Genomic DNA, 17,140 nt, shown 5'->3' with positions numbered 1-17,140 from the left:
ACTATTCATTTCATTTATTGACTATTTTTTGTTAGTAATGATATTTTTTAACTTAAATAATAATCTTATAGTTGTAATAATAATTTTGTAATTATTACAACATAACAATATAATTTTATATATATTATTATGAAGTATATAATAAAATATAATAAAAATAATTTTAATTAAAGTTTGACAGTTCTATTGAATGAAGTTAGATTTCAAAAGTCGTGCACGTGATCTGTACTTAAGATATTTGCAAAAATTTCGGGTCTCGACCACTCTGTGGCAGCACTGAATGCCGGTCGAAACCTAAAACGGTAGAGCATTGCGCCGGTTGCTTCCAAAGTAGACTGTTTTTGAGAGGAATCACTCCGCCCTTTAGATCTCGTAAATTAATTCAAGATTTTCATTCACAATGTGCATTATTATTTGAATTTATTATCTTTTTAAGTGTCAATAATATGAAATAAACGTGAAGTGGAATATTTATCATTTAAACATTGGATAATGTTCTAAGAGTCAAAAAAAATTTTTGTTATTAAAAAAGCTACTTTAGAAGAAATATCAAACCAATGAGACAAAAAAGTATAAAATGATTGTGTAAATTTCTGAGTAAAGATTGATTCGTTATATAATAATTTTGTTCGTTGTATAATAACATTGTTAATTATGTTTTGTATAATTTAATTTATACAATTGATTCATTACATTGCAGATAAAAGTATGTAAATTTTCTGTGATAATTGCGCATTTGTTTATATATAATTCAGTTCCTCGTGTTATTTATATATTATTAAAGCCACATGTGCTTATTATGATGTTATTTATATGTATGTTTATTCATTGACTAATGCTACTTATTTCTTTGTTTTTATTATCACATATATATTATCACATTATTATAAAAAATATGAATGTAATTTGCTTGGAAAAGTTTATGGTTATTAGAAAAAAATTTATATATTTTTTTTTATGCAAAATTTATTATTTTTTATTCAAAAGTTATAAACATTTAATATTTCGAAATATTTAAGAACTGATTTTTTTTTATATATAGTTAAAATACATGTATAACCTCTATTTTCACATCTGTTATACTGATCTGGAAAATGTAACATAAACTTGGGCGTTGTTGGAATCGATTATCACGCCATTAAGGGAAATTCGCGGGGAAAATATATGATAGATTTTATATACAATTTCTTAAAAATATTGTGATTTCGTTGCAAATAATTATATATGATAATGTTAAGAAAGTTTTTCTAAAAACTGTTGCTTATAAATGATAGAATTTGAATCGTTAAAATAATAATATAATTAAAATAGAATAAGTAGATAAAAATTACTTAAATATTTTATTTATCTTTATTATATTAACAAAATAATAAATATAAATTTTTTTCAATAATTGTTGATGATTGTATTAATGTTAATCAAGTTATTTATTAATAATTTGTATAGAGAAAAGAAATAAGAGGTATTAATTAATGATATTATTATTTTGCTTACATTATGTATTTAATTATTAATTTATAATATTAATGGATATATACATTAATTAATTATAAGTAAATATAATCCCTATAACTGCACACTGAACAATTTATAGTGCGTGATTCCCGTGGGAAATCCGGTTGAAACATATGTATTTGTTATTTAGTTCCGTTGCTTGAAAAAGACCAGTAAAACTAAAATATTTAGGTATTACTATTGAGCTTAAATTATATTCAGTGTTATTATCTATGATATTTTCAATACTCGTTACATATTAAAAAATGTTTATACTGTTTTCTATTATAATTGTTACCATTAAAAAATATGATATTTAATTTAAAATAAAAACATAAAATTTTAAATTAATTATCAATACACATGTTTCACATTATGAGATTATTCATGTTGTGCAAGTTAATACTTTTTTTTTATTAATACAAAAACATTATCTTGATAAATTTTATCGCATTTTTCAAATCGATTGATTCGAACGGATCGATACTATCGATATAAACCGGCTGAAAAAACGATATCACGTGACATATTATCACTATTGTGTATCACTATTAGTTTGAAAGTATCAAAGTTCGGTAAGCACCGAAAACGTTTATTATTGATACAACGAAAATCTATAATCAATATTGACGATGTTTAAATGCTGTGTGTGCAACAAGAGCTCAAAAAAGGAGAAGTCGAATAGCGAAATGAAATCGACATCAAAGCAAAATCAAAAAGCGGTTGATTCGCAATTAGTTAATTCTGATTCCTTAAAAGTTGAAGAAAATGGATCGATCGAAGGAGAAAAAAAGCTGAACGGTAATATACAGAGATTTGAAAAAGTTTCTTCGTCGATGGAAAATAATAGTATGGAAATAATCGATGATTTAACTGTCAAAAGTCCATTACCTATCGGTAAGCGAGATGAGAATAATGATAATTCTCGATTACGAGTAGAATCAATAGAGAAATCGAATGATATTGACAATGATGATATAGAAAATGCGAGTGATCTAATAAATATAGAAAACAAAAATAGAGAAATAAACAGAATTAAAGATGCAAATAGAAATGAAAAAATAAAGGAAAATGATAATATAAGTGAAAATGATAATGGAAATAACGAGAATGGAGTGATGAAGGCAATATTAAATTCTGGAATCTCTGGTACTATTAAAACCAATCTTTATAACTCTTCCGCGTATATCGAGAGAACGATTGATGATGGACCAGAAGAGGAAGGTGATGATTCCGTTTTTGAAGCTTGTCCGAATGATACAAATAAAAAAACGCCGCCAGGTATATTTTCATTGCGGAGTTATAATACATGTATATGATGATTGATATATACATATTTAAATATGCAATTTGCTCACTTCATATTTCGTTTTCCTGTCACTTTTTTTGTTAAAATTTCTTTACTTGATTTATTTTATTAATATTATAAGTCAAATCATTTTATTTTTAATAAGAAGTATTATTTTTAATGAGATTTTATTTTAATTATTTTAAAATTATAATTTATTTGATAATTTATTTTTTTATTTATATAATATTTCGTTAATTCTTCAATCTTTTAGTTTAATCATTATACATATGTATTTATATATATTTATATTTATTTATATTATTATAATAATAATAATATTATTATTTGTTATATATAATATTATAATATAATTTATTTATATATATATAATTATTTTTTTTTATAAATATAATCTTGATCAAACTATTTTGAAATAACAAAAATATCAGATTTTATAAAATTTTTGTAAAATTTTTTATAAAATTAAAATTAAATAGTTGAAACTTATATATATTGAAAAGATGAATCGATTCATTCATCTTCTTTTATCTCTTTTAAGAAAATGTTAATTTCCATGACTTTATTATTATTTTATTATTTTCATTCAGAATTATTATTTTCATAGAATTGATTTTAAATTATGAATGGGGAAATTGCATTCATTGAATAACACATACCTAAATAGACGAAATATCTATATTCGGATATACAATGCGCAGTTTCATCAATTCCTCGGTGGCTTTCGGAAGAAGAAGATGGCGATTCAGAAGAATGCAGTGGAATGCAAGAACCACCGGCGACGCCAGTTGCTCGTGATGAACTAGCTTTAAGACGTCATAGATTCTTCTCCGATTTATTGCATGCCGCGCAAAACGCGACGGAGCATAGAGTGAGATTCGACCCCCTAGGACCGATGGTGCACGCTGGTTAGGGCTCATTCTAAATCCATTTCTTACTTTGTATGATTTTTAAATCTTCTGTTCAAATTTATTTGTTTATTAACTTAAAAGTATTGAATACAAATATTAAAGAAATTTATTCTTATTTATCGATTATGTTTTAAAATGAAAAATATTTTGTGAGATTATTTGAAATTGAGACTAATGAAGTGTATAATATGAATATAATATAACATATATGTATGTTGTTAGAAATAATTATTAATATTTAAAAGTTAAAAAGTTTTAAAAATATTAAAAAATTATTTAATAATATTTATTTAAATTTATACTAAAATTACAATATTTTGTAATAATTCATCGTTTGAATTTATATTTTTATATTTTAAATCACTATTACAATGGAATTAATAATGCTATCTAATTTCATTAAAAATTATTCATTAAAATTTTAAAGTCGAATATAACTATAAATATTGAAGGAAAAATGCATTATATTTATTTACTATTTAAAACGAAATTTTTTAAGCTTTAATCTTCTTAACAGTTTGCCAAAATTATTTATGTTCTAAAACAATCTATATACATATTTACATTTATATTTTATTTTTTTAATAATATTATTATTTTTTGTCTTTTATTTTTGTGAATATTTGATTTTAGATTTTATATTAAAATTTAAGTATAAATAGCATATTTATATATAAACACATGAATATGTATTGCGAATTTTTTTTCATTATTTTATTATTCATTTCTAAATTGTGAAAAATAACAAAAAAAAATTTTATTTAAATTTTATACTGATTTCATATATCCATACATGTTATTGGATGATATATTATTAATTACTATTTTTAGTATTATTAATTACTTATTTTTTCATTTTTTACTTTTTAATTTTCAATTTATTATTTCATAAATTGTTTTTATTAAAAAAAAGTTACTAAAAATATTCTATATTTATGATTTTTGTTTTTTTTTAAAACCATTTATTTTGTTTTAATTGTAAATATAAAATATCAATTAAGTATTACAATAATATTATTTTCAATTATATTTTTAATTTTATATATGAGTAATTATACATATAATATAAATATGCGAAGAATTTTTAATTATTAATTATTTATGATTCTGTGAGATTCTATACAGAATGATATCTACCTACGCATGATTCAATTTTCGCAGATTTCCTAAGAATAGTTTGCGGCAACTCGTGTTGAATATCATTAGAACTGTAGTTTAGTTCTTCGAGCGTTTCTGAAAAGATTATATATTATTTCGTATGTAAAAATTTTTTCTATATAAAAATAATTTTTAATTAAAAAAAAGAATTAAGAAATTAAAGTGCTATTAATCATAAATTGAAGCAGCGGTAATGAATTAATCTATTTTTATTATTTCATATTTTATTATAAATTTCAAACTAATTAAAGGGAGTTATTTTTAATTTTGATTCTAATATATCTCATAAATTTTTAATTAAAATTGATATGAAAATTAATTGTAGTAATGTGAATTTGTTTTAAATTAGAATTTCTAATATAATTATAATAGTTTAATATAATTAATTTATATAAAATTCATTTATTATGACATGTTTATTTATAGATATGAGATAATTTTATATATTTGAAATAAATTAATTTTATGTACATTTTCAAGTATACATAAATTTATTTAATCAATTTGTGAATATTATATAAATTTATAATCTAATATTATTTATTGCTTGCAATTTAATGATCTAGTGGCTATGGATGTTGATGTAACTATTTATACATTCATTCTATATTTAATATATCCGCTATAAATGCGAATTTTTGGAATATCTTTGATTAATGAGAATTTTATATTTTATAATCGTTTTATAATTGTTAATAGTTTAGTTGTGAATTCATTATTTTTGTTTTCAAATATTGCATTTATTATAAAAAATATTTATTTTTTTTACTAAATTTTATGGATATATTTTTATGGATAAATATATAAATTATATTTTTTTATTATTTGCATGTATTGCATGTATTAATAATTATTTTATTAAAAATAAAAAATAATATAATTTTCATATATTAACAATTCTAAAACATTTCAATTTTAAGTAAAAAATGTATTATAATTGAAGGTTGTGAAGTTAATGAGAAGGAAGAACATTTAGAAGAATTGGTAAATAGATTAGAAAATGTTACAAGAAGACTAGAAAAAGTAAAAGCCCAATCTACAATTGAAACTCAAGATTCTGCTGTTCAAACAAATACACCATCACCAAAAAGGTCTCAATCCATAAAAAATAGTGATTCAATATTGTCTGTCTCATCTTCTCATTCAATAGATAAAAAAATAGCAGATAATTTTATCATCATGTCAGTCGCAGGATATGAAGATTTTTTAGCTGGTCCTGTAAAAGAATATCTTCAACTAAGTGAGAAAATTGGTGGTGATGTAGCTACTCATAGCAAACTTGTAGAAAAAGCATTTAAGTAAATATTTTACTATTAGTGAATTTCAATATTTTCAGATTGTATATATGGCCACATAAATTATTAAATATTATAATATTTTTTTATAGAATTCAATTGGAATTCATTCAAACTGCAGCAAGTCGCCCATCTCCAGCAAATCAATCAGAACAAATTTCTCTTCTTGCACCTACATCTACACAAATTCAACAAATTCAAGAATTTCGCGAAAAAAATAGAGGATCTCAATTTTTCAATCATTTATCTGCAATTAGTGAAAGTATTCCAGCTTTGGGTTGGGTTGCAGTATCACCTACTCCAGCTCCTTATGTGAAAGAAATGAATGATGCTGGACAATTCTATACAAATCGTGTTTTAAAGGAATGGAAAGAAAAGTAAGTTTTTATTTTAGATTTTTAATTAATTCAATAATAAATAAAAAAATATTTTCCTTATTGTTTTCTATAATTTATAATTTTCTTTATGTTAGAAATTAATTACTGATATAGAGTTCATATAGTTTTTTATATTTACAGAGATAAAGTACATGCTGAATGGTGTAAAGCTTGGATACAAACATTAAGTGATCTGCAGCAATATGTACGTCAGCATCACACTACAGGATTAGTATGGGCAAAAACTGGCTCTGCACCAGTAGGCATACCACCACCTCCACCACCATGTATGCCTATGACAGACATAATACCAGTAAATATTAGTGATGATAGAAGTGCTCTTTTCGCCGAAATTAATCAAGGAGAAGCTATTACAAAAAGTAAATATAGCACAGTTATTAAATACTATTTTTATTTATATATTTAATAGTAATTTTACTCAAGTAATAAAATCTTTAAAATTAATCAATATTATAGATTTAAAGAAAGTTACGTCAGATATGCAAACACATAAAAATCCTTCATTGAGAACTGGACCAGCACCATTTAAAGCACCAATTGTTGGTAATACTGTACCAACAAAAACAGTACCATCTGCAAATGCACCAATTGATAAACCTCCTGTATTTACTAGAGATGGAAAGAAATGGCTTGTGGTAAATAATATTTATTATTTTATTTTATTAGAAATATTTTTATTATAAAACATATTTTATTTATAAAACATATTGCATTTGTTATAGGAATATCATAAAGCTAATAAAGATTTACTTATTGATAATGTGGAAATGAACAATGTAATCTACATGTTTCGATGTCAAGATAGTACTTTAGTTATTAAAGGCAAAGTTAATTCCATTGTTATGGATTCATGTCGTAAATCATCTGTTGTTTTCGACTCCGTTGTATCGAGTATTGAATTCGTAAATTGTCAAAGTGTGCAAATGCAGGTATGTTATTTATTTTTATAAAAAAATGCAATAGGATCTATCTTTTGTTACACAAAATATTGTGTAAAAAATATATTTATTTCCAAATAAGTATATACATATACAATATAATTACATTTAGTTTATGTTCTATATCATGAAATAAAAGTGTAATATTACAAAAAAAAAATATATATATATATAAGTGCCATTATTAATTATGAATTTTATAAATACAGATGAATATTTTATATTTGTGATTAAATTTTGCTTAGATTTTTGGATATTCCGATACAAGTTTTTTACAAATATTTTGCAATTCTCGTAAATGTACAAAATTGGATTCCTGATGAAGAATTTCTAGTAACGCTATATATTCCTCATTATTTAATTCTTTAGGTGTTCCGCATATTTGAAATTTATTTAATGTGCTTTTTGATATCTTTGAAATATTATCTAAATCCGATATCGATGTGCTTGTATCAACAACAGAAGGTTTGGCAGTTACATCGATTTCTCTTTGTTCAACGGATAAGAAACATAAATTTTTTAATTGACCATTTAGTAAAATATTTGACAACGAAGTTTTTTGTGGTTTCAATGTTGATTTAGTTGACATAGTTTCATTTAATTCATTACCATCTATAACAGAAGAAACGACTGTAACAATTTTATGTATTGTATCTTTCTCGTTTTTTGTGGAGGTCTCATGAAGTTCAGAATGTTTCTTATTAACTTGATTTTCTTGCAATTGTTGCATATTTAATTTTCTATTCTTCATATAATCCAGAAATTTATTTGGATTCACTATTTTTGTAGTATTATCGTCATATTTTGTGAATATGTTAACATATATTATCATTTGTTCTTGCGAGATAATATTATTATCAGTATTTTCATTTACGTTATTTTGCGATATTTTTATTGAATCTTGATTATGATTACCACTATTATTTATCTTTTCTGCATAATTTACTCCTTCTATAGGCGGATCATTACTTCTTATTTTACCTTCTACTTGAACTTCATCTGTTACATTTTGATTTTTGTTACATATATTATCTCTCCAGGACATAGTCATTGTTAACGGGCCTCTCGTTGGACTTTTAGGTCGTGATTCATTTTCAATCTTTCGAGCTGCTTCCAAACGGCTTTTCAAAATCGGTATGCAAGATCTTGAAGATGTTTTTGGCGTTGGTGTCAAAGATTTTAAAGGACCTTTTAATTTAAATTTCGTTTCTAATGATTTAGTATAATTTATAGAATTTTTATTGCTTGGGAATTCATGTGATTGTAATGTAACTTCTTTTAATAATTCGTTCGTTCGAAAACTTATTTGTGATCGTGATCTTTTTTTATCTAATTTAATACTATTTTCTGTATTACGTTTAGGTTCTGCTGATAAATCTCTTAATTTTGTATATGTTATATTTTTATTATTTTCTGTTTTAATTCGACCCGTGTTCAATAAATCGGATTTTAAGCATTTTAAATTCTGTAAATTTGTTTTCTTTAATTTTTCGATATTGGAAATATAATTTTCATGACTTCGTGATTTCACTGTCGTATTTATTTTTTTCATTGTTTTATTTTCTTTTGTTTCCCTTGGAGAAATTTGTTGTGAAGATAGATTTGATGATGTAATATATTGCTCTAATTTTTCATTATTATTTATCGAACTAGATAATATCTCATTTGATAAAACATTTTCTGTAGATATTAAATTATAATTTTTAATATCCTTATATGAAATTGAATTTTTATTATTCAAAATATCATTTTCTTTTTCTGAAATTTTTTTTTCTTTAATTAACAATGTATCCTTATTTTCTGTACAAGTTTTAGAAAGTAGATCATTTTCTTTATGTATTTTGTTAGATTCTGATAAATTTTGTTTATTTTCTGATTTATCATTCGAAATTTTGATAAAAGATTTGTCATTGTTTGTCGAAATTGGGAAATTTGTTTTTTTCTTTTCATTCAACGTCGAAATTGAAAATGTTTCGATATTTTTTGTATGTTTCAAATGTTTATTCTCACAACATAATTCATTTTCTTTATTATTTTGTGTATATATATTAGAATGTAAATAACCTTTACAAAGTTTTGAATTATGAGTATTTAATTTTATGTTAGAACTTGAAGCTTCATCTGTAAAATACATACTACTATGTGGAGAAATTAGATTGGAATAAGATTTATAAAAATCCGGATCTCTAACTATTTCTTTTTTATCTAGATTTTCAAATGAGTTTTGTATAGTTGAATTAATTTTTTCATCTTCAAGTTTATCATTTTTGATATAATGAGTTTTTGTTTCTTTATAATTATCTGTATTTGTTGTATCATACTTTTGAAGAGTAATTGTATTTGTTGAATATGTTTTTATATTTTTCTCATCATCACTGAAATCATTGTTGACATTTAACCAATCTAAATCCAATTTATCTTCATCTATTGATTTGTTAACTAATATTGTCACAGATGATGGTTCTGGATAATTAGAATCATTAGAAAAATGTATACAGGACGTTAATGAATCTTGTATTAAATTCATTTCAAATGAAGTTTCTTTACTTTCATTGAATGATAATTCATCATCATTTATTGGATCACTACTTTCAAACAAATCATCTATTTCTAATATTTTATTTGCATGTACATGTGTCACTGTTTGTTCGAATAGCGAACATGCGCCAGGATTTCTTTTTAAAGTTAAATTTGAATTGCATGATAAAATTTCATTATCTTCAATATGTTCTTTATCATTCAATATATTTAGTTTTGATGTATCATCTATATTTTTAATACTTTTAACACTGCTATATTGTTTCAGAGATTCGGAATTAAGAAAATTAGAAGTTATATTTTTATTGGAATTTTCAATTTTTTTTATTGAAGGAGTATCTAAATCTTCTGAAAATAATTCTACGCTATTAATATTTTGAGTTATAAATTCATTTATATTATTTATATGTGTGAAATGTTCTCTGAAATTCTGTGTTTTATTCATACAATCATAACATATTTGTTGTTCATTTGTTTCTGTTGTATTTAAACAACTTGAAAATGTTATAAGTTTGTCATTAGATTCATTCAAAGTATCATTTAAATATTCTATTTGCAAAGTACTTGGAATTACTTCTATAGATTCGTTTTCTTGAAAATGAGTATGATTTGGTAAAGATAGCTGACTACTATTAATTGTATTTTCTTTCTGAGTTATATTACAAAAGCTAAAATATTCAGAAGGTGAACTAAGAGTGTGTTTTGAGTCCAAATATTTTTTATGCGTATTGAAATCATTTCGTTGAGTAAAATCTAATATATCATTGTTGAATTGCTTGTCTTGTTTCAAATTGAAAAACATATAAGTTCTACTGGTTTTTTCAGTAGAACTACTAACTGATTGTTCCTCTGATATAATATCCAAAAATTTAGATTGTAAACTATTGTTAATATATGAATATTTACCATGATCTGATTCTGATCCATTGTTTATTTCTTCTTTTTTATCATTTGTATAACATAATTTTTCTAGTTCAACGCGCGTTAATAGAGCTTTCTTGAATTGCAATGCTTCTTGAAGTAACAATGCTGTCGACTTATCTTCAAATTCGCTATCTTTTGATACTTCCGTTCGACTCGAGGCTGTTGTCATTATTACATCTTCATCAGTTTCCATTGGAATTGGATATTGATTAGAGAAACTGAATGACTTTGTTTGATTATTTTTGATGTATACATTTGGAAATGATGTTAAAGTTTCTGATATTGCAGTTTTTTTTTTATCTTCTTTTCCATCAGAAGAATCAGATGAAAGAGTATAATAAATTCTTTCAGGAATTCGTTCATATTTAACACTAGAGGAATATACAATTTGATTATTCGGAATTATCTCTAATTCATCATAATTTCTGGGAGATCTTTTTTGATCAAATTTTTCCGTAAGCAAACAATAAGGATCATTTATATTATTTACACAATATGCGTTAAGCGTACTGGAATAATTTTGTATCGATACTATTGAACTTTTTATTGTTTCATCACTTTCATATGGTTCAGAACTATTAGAAGTTGTTTGTTGAATTTCCTTGCTGTTGTTTCTAGTATTATTATTAAAATTTATTTTGGTTTTTTTAATTCTATTTCGATTGTTACCTTCTGTTGTAACCGAGACAAGTGTATCCATAACATTTTGGCAGGTATTGTTCATTTTCTTATTGTCTTCTTGTTGTTTCTCTGATATTTTTGTCTCGTCTTTTTGTAACTCGTACATACGCAAAACATTATGTAAACTTTCTAATTTCTTTTTTACTTGATACAACGCTTCTTCAGACGTCTTTGTGTATTTTCTTCGTTCACATGGAATTAACATCTTCGACGTTAATTGCTGAGGAAACATGTCAGTATAAAATGATATATTCATTTTTGGGGGTAATAAACGTTTGTCAATTAATTGTAATACCGGATAGATCGCATTTGATAGTTCTAAACATTGATCGTTATTTTGTTGTTTGTTATCAATTTTTTCAAAGTTCTTCATTTTTTTACTTTCCTCTTTTTCATCATCATTTTCTTTATTGTTGAGATTTTCATTTAAATTAATTGGATTTTTTGCTTCAACACATTTTTGCTGCTGTAATAGGATTTGATACGTTACATATTAACAATTTTTTCTTTATAATATAATATTCAAATTTAATATTGTCTTTTTAATGCAATAGTATTTTTTAATATTTTAGTTTATTTATTTACCTGCGTATCTGACCAAACATTTTTAATCGAGGATTCATAGCTAATTTCAGACGAACTACAGATCAATCCAAGATTTTTATTGCTATCATGTAATTCCTTCAAATATCTTTTGCAATCGTCTATGGTTTTTGTGAATTTCTTACAAGCCGTTGTCACTTTTCCGGTTTCAATGTCCTTCATATCTTTTCTTGCTTTTCTTCCTGTTTTACTATATTTTCTTCTTGAAAATAATGGTAGCGATATCGCATTTCTGTATTGCATTTCATAATTTTCATTCTTGAATGTATCATAATGCTTTCGTTTCATTATATTTTTAAACGTAGAATTTAATCTGAAAGTAAAATCATCTTAATATATTAATAATCTTAATATATTTGGAAGAATATTTTGGATATGTGATTGTACTTGAGAGATTTATCACTACTACTTTTAGACGATTTACTACTATATTCCACTGGTAAGTTTTCTTGCCGGAGATAAGGATACACACTCTTTTTCTTTGCATCAAACAATTCCGTCAAATGATGTTCTGAAGGATAATACTTTGAATATGAAAGGTATGATTCTTTATGTCTGGGGCTAGAAAAATATACTTTTCAATTTAAAATTTTTAATAAAATCCTATGGTTTTTTATTTTTTATATTTTAATCTTTTCTATACTATTAAAGATCATCATTATAATTACAATTTTACCTTAATAAAACATGTTTTATCCAATTATTGCGGTCATTAGGACTGGATAGAGTTAGTCTAAGATTTCGCAAATTTTTCTTGAAATTTGATTTCTGAACTTGATGAGGTAGAGGCCAACTACCGTATTGAAGTTTATATGTCAATATGTTAACTTTCAATTCGAGATCTTCTACTTTGTATCCCACTTTATTGAGAATATCTTTATCGATAGCGGCGTTATTACTACGTTTTACTTTGAGATATATTGCGCGCAGTAATATAATAAATAGAGAACATACGGCTACTACCTTCAAATATTAATATGGTTAGTAAAAATATTATATTATAAAGATAATTATTTTGATCCTTTTTTCATATGACAAATAGTGAACATAGCGTTCAGATATAAAAAGTCTTATCAGTTATAAGAACTTACCTGACCGCTATGTTCATGTATTCATAGACTTCTAATTCATTGCAAGTCAAAAATAATAATTCTCTGTACCCGCCAGACTATGCTTTCGTTTCTCAAGTAGTCGAGGACATCAGTTACAATCTCACTCCAAATATAATTTGCGATTGCTTTTGGACATTCTTTCCAATCAATTTCACAGATCATTTGCACAGGTTCAAGATTTCCGCCTATTTGTGTCGATTAAGTGAACGAGATAGATTTGTTTGACTCGAAATATTAAATTTTAATTATAGTTATTAATTATATAGGAAAAGATTAAAGAGAATCTTACCGAATTGCCAATGCATTTTGAAAAGAGGTGTAAAATGTGTTAGGTGTATTATAAAAATCAAATTATAGGTTTCAAAATGTGATCAATTCCTATTTATAATTATTTTTACCTACACTATGTGAAATGTGGAAAATTGAAAAAAACTGCGATTAGCAATTGTTATTTCTCGATATATAAATATCGATAATGTATATAAAGTGTGTACAAAATTAATTTATTTCCTTTTTATCTAATTATAGGTTTTAGGAAAAGTTCCCACAATTTCTATTGACAAGACAGATGGTTGTCAAATGTATTTGAATTCGGAATCATTAGATGTGGAATTTATTAGTAGCAAATCTAGCGAAATGAATGTTATGGTACCTAAAGGAAATGGAGATTATGTAAGTTTATTAAATATTTAAGTACATAGATTTATTTTTACATTTTTATTTTAATCTTTTTTTGGTATATATTTTTACAGATTGAATATCCTATACCAGAGCAATTCAAAACAACTATTAGTCCCAAAGGTCTGAGTACGATCGCAGTTGATTCATTGGGCTAAAGTAATTCAATTATTCAATAATTCAATTATTCATAGCCTAACTAAACGTCTGTCTACGAGTACAGCTCATTAGAAATATCATCTTCAGAAAATTTGTCAAATTATTATTTATTGCTTCTTTAACTAATTTAATTAAAAGAAAAGAGAAATGGAGAATTAGGAAAAAATGCGAGTACATAAAAGTATAGAATTGTATTAGATAAATCGATTGAATGTTTTAATATCGCTGTCCTATTTTGTTTCGAACATATTCGCGTATTGTATGAAGATTATCGATTCCATTGCGAATGAAATTGGAATCACTTTAAAATGATGCTCAATTTAAACGAATCTTATTAAATTATATTATACCTTATAAACACGCAGATATTCGATTGTCTGCAACTCGATATTTTGTAATATAGTCATAATTAAATCCCTAGTAATATTGATTAGATTCGTCTAATAAGTGATAATGGAAAAAAAATGGAATCGATATTCTTCACGAATATATTATTACGCACATTGGTGCTGAGATGAGAAGCCTGAATTGGATTAAAATGGTATGGACAAAAGTTTTTCTACTTTCAAATTTGACCTTTTATATATTTACACCATTTTTTATCGTGATCAAACTTTTGTCCATACCAAATTTGCTTCCCGAGATTTTTCAGTTGTACTCGCCATGGAATTGTCACTCGATATTCTTGACAGGAGAATAGAGAGTGATGCATATATAAATTTCTGAGAAATCAAAATATCAGGAAGCATTCACGAGTCATTTATACAATGTTAGTAATGTCATATCGATAATTTAACCCTTTCGCTGCTATTAATGCTATAAGTGCTCAAAAATGCTCTTGTAGGCATTTTTAGATATATTTAATTATCTTATTTTAATAAATATATCTGTGTTATAAATCATGGATTTAGATAAATTTCAGCAAATATTACTATATTGACATTTTCTACATATTTTATGCATTTTATTATTGTCATATGTGTTCTGTACTAAACTCGGCCTGCAGCGAGAGAGTTAATAATATTAACTTCAGACTTTTGCATCACATTTATTTTACATATTATTTGTTTATAGTATTATTAGTTTTTTTTAGAAAATATTAATTAGAAATAAATTATTTTGTGTCAATATACTATAATAATATGATTTCGATTTTAATGTTTGAACTTTTATTTTGTGAGTCTTCCGTGTTTATAAATGTTCATGATGTGTAAATAAAATGGGATGCTAAATTTATTTTATGAATAATATGAATCTTTTAGGCGCGTCTAAAAACTTTCAAATTCAAAATGTATACGTAGTTAAAAATCATCAAAAAAAAAAAAAAAAAACGGTTGTGCAAAAGTCTTGATAATTCAACCGTAAAAAAAGAACACTTCGAAATAATAAATGAATTATAAACTCGATATTGAATTTTAAAAGCGTGCTGTTTGAAGTAAATTACATTGTGATTTTTACCATTTAGTATATTGTGCTAATCGTAAGTATAATCTAATATTAAACTACTTAAAGGCACGATCTAAAATGACATGATCATAATAAAATAACAATGAATTTAGCAGTTCGATCCTTTCCACTAAAGAGATGAAAGAAAAACTCGAAAGAGTTTATGATTGTTTTTATCATTTATATAGTACTAAACATATTTGTATGATTATTGAACAATAATTATTTGACTAAAATTATTTACCAGTAAGGATCGTGCTGCCCATAATGCAGTAATCCCTAACAATCTTTTTTTTGTTTTAATATCGATAGAGTATTATATCGAGATTAATATTTATTTCTTAATATGATTTTCAGTGCTATTTCTAATTGTCCTAATAAAACAAATTATACTATTTAAATCTTGTATTATAATTCTTCATACTGAACTTTTCACTTATAAAGATATTATATTAATTAAAACGTTATTATTATATTAATTAAAATGTTATTTATATTTTTTAGAAAAAAAAATTATGAACGAGAATTTATTTTTTTTAAAAACTCTTATTTATTAGCATTAAAAGAATCTTTTTACATAATTAGATACGATATAATATATATACATATTATGTTAAAAAACTTCGAGTTTACGAAGAAACTGAAATTAATGAACATGATATACGTGGCCTTAAGATTCATTTTTGTAACTAATAAAGCAAAAGAATCAAAATGCCAGGTTTCTATAATAGTAAGTATTTATGAATTAACAATCGGGTGATTCAAAAATACTATTCTTCGCAATTATTCATATTATTTTCGTACAAATTTAATTAGGAAGGTTTTCTTAATATATAATCAGTAAATCTACATATATAATTAGTAGATCTATTCCTATAATTTAAACATATTATTGTTAACTATCAAACGCAAAGATAATTGTATAAAAGAGTATAAGTTAGTATTATTAGTTATCATTAATAACTAAAATTTTTTGAAACATTTTATATTTGATTTCAATACACTCTCTAACATTTATCTTTAACTTTTGATTTCTAGCTATTTATTGCACATTTATATAAAATCAATGAATATTTATATTTCACAGCAATATTTCCAAAGATGGAAAATTTTATATTTTAATGATGAAACATATTTTTAGTATATGTTTTCATTTTTTTTTTCAATTTTAAAAAATTCATTTTTCTTTTATCTTCTTATACTATAATTGTTTTCAAAATTTATAAATTTATATAAATTTTTAATATAATATTATAATTATATTATATTATAAATATAAATTTATAAATTTTTTTATACATTGAAGTTCTTTTATTTTAATTAATTCATTTAATTCATAAGATGGAACGAATAAATACAAATACAATCAGTCTTCATTTCTATAAATTAATAGAACAATTACGTTCATCACTACCATCCGAACATTCTAGAAATCCATTACATATTCGAGATTTTGGCAAACACTCGCCTAAAGGACATCGATGACCTTTGCAAGA

The 17,140-nt window shown here is 24.1% G+C and overlaps 2 protein-coding genes across 5 annotated transcripts in view; one reads left to right on the top strand and one right to left on the bottom strand.

Moving 5' to 3' along the window:
- The window catches only part of LOC102671404 (adenylyl cyclase-associated protein 1), an 18,022-nt gene extending 1,977 nt beyond the window's left edge, over positions 1-16,045 (top strand). For 2 of the 4 annotated variants that reach the window (XM_006612059.1, XM_006612058.2), the window contains exons 2-8: positions 5,816-6,170; positions 6,260-6,544; positions 6,686-6,924; positions 7,022-7,200; positions 7,288-7,494; positions 13,890-14,033; positions 14,114-16,045. In XM_006612059.1, coding sequence (XP_006612122.1) covers positions 6,052-6,170; positions 6,260-6,544; positions 6,686-6,924; positions 7,022-7,200; positions 7,288-7,494; positions 13,890-14,033; positions 14,114-14,197 — 1,257 coding nt within the window. In that variant the 5' untranslated portion in view covers positions 5,816-6,051 and the 3' untranslated portion in view covers positions 14,198-16,045. Of the gene's footprint in view, positions 1-1,845; positions 2,776-3,504; positions 3,712-5,815; positions 6,171-6,259; positions 6,545-6,685; positions 6,925-7,021; positions 7,201-7,287; positions 7,495-13,889; positions 14,034-14,113 lie in introns of those variants that run through there. The other 2 variants (XM_031508733.1, XM_006612057.2) reach the window with 2 other exon arrangements.
- Positions 7,687-12,085, bottom strand: LOC116185106 (uncharacterized protein MAL13P1.304-like). The gene has a single exon (XM_031508731.1). It carries the CDS (start codon positions 12,017-12,019, stop codon positions 7,745-7,747), a length of 4,275 nt encoding a protein of 1,424 aa, XP_031364591.1. The 5' UTR covers positions 12,020-12,085; the 3' UTR covers positions 7,687-7,744.
- Positions 16,046-17,140: the final 1,095 nt, after the last annotated feature.

The sequence above is a fragment of the Apis dorsata genome, unplaced genomic scaffold (assembly GCF_000469605.1).
Source record: "Apis dorsata unplaced genomic scaffold, Apis dorsata 1.3 scaffold_98, whole genome shotgun sequence".
Lineage (NCBI taxonomy): Eukaryota > Metazoa > Arthropoda > Insecta > Hymenoptera > Apidae > Apis > Apis dorsata.
Note: the sequence above shows the minus strand (reverse complement) of the source record. Positions and strands in the feature narration are given on the sequence as shown.

Excerpts from the sequence above, each read along its gene's own strand:
- LOC116185106 (XM_031508731.1), bottom strand. The coding sequence starts at position 12,019 with ATGAAGAACTTTGAAAAAATTGATAACAAACAACAAAATAACGATCAA.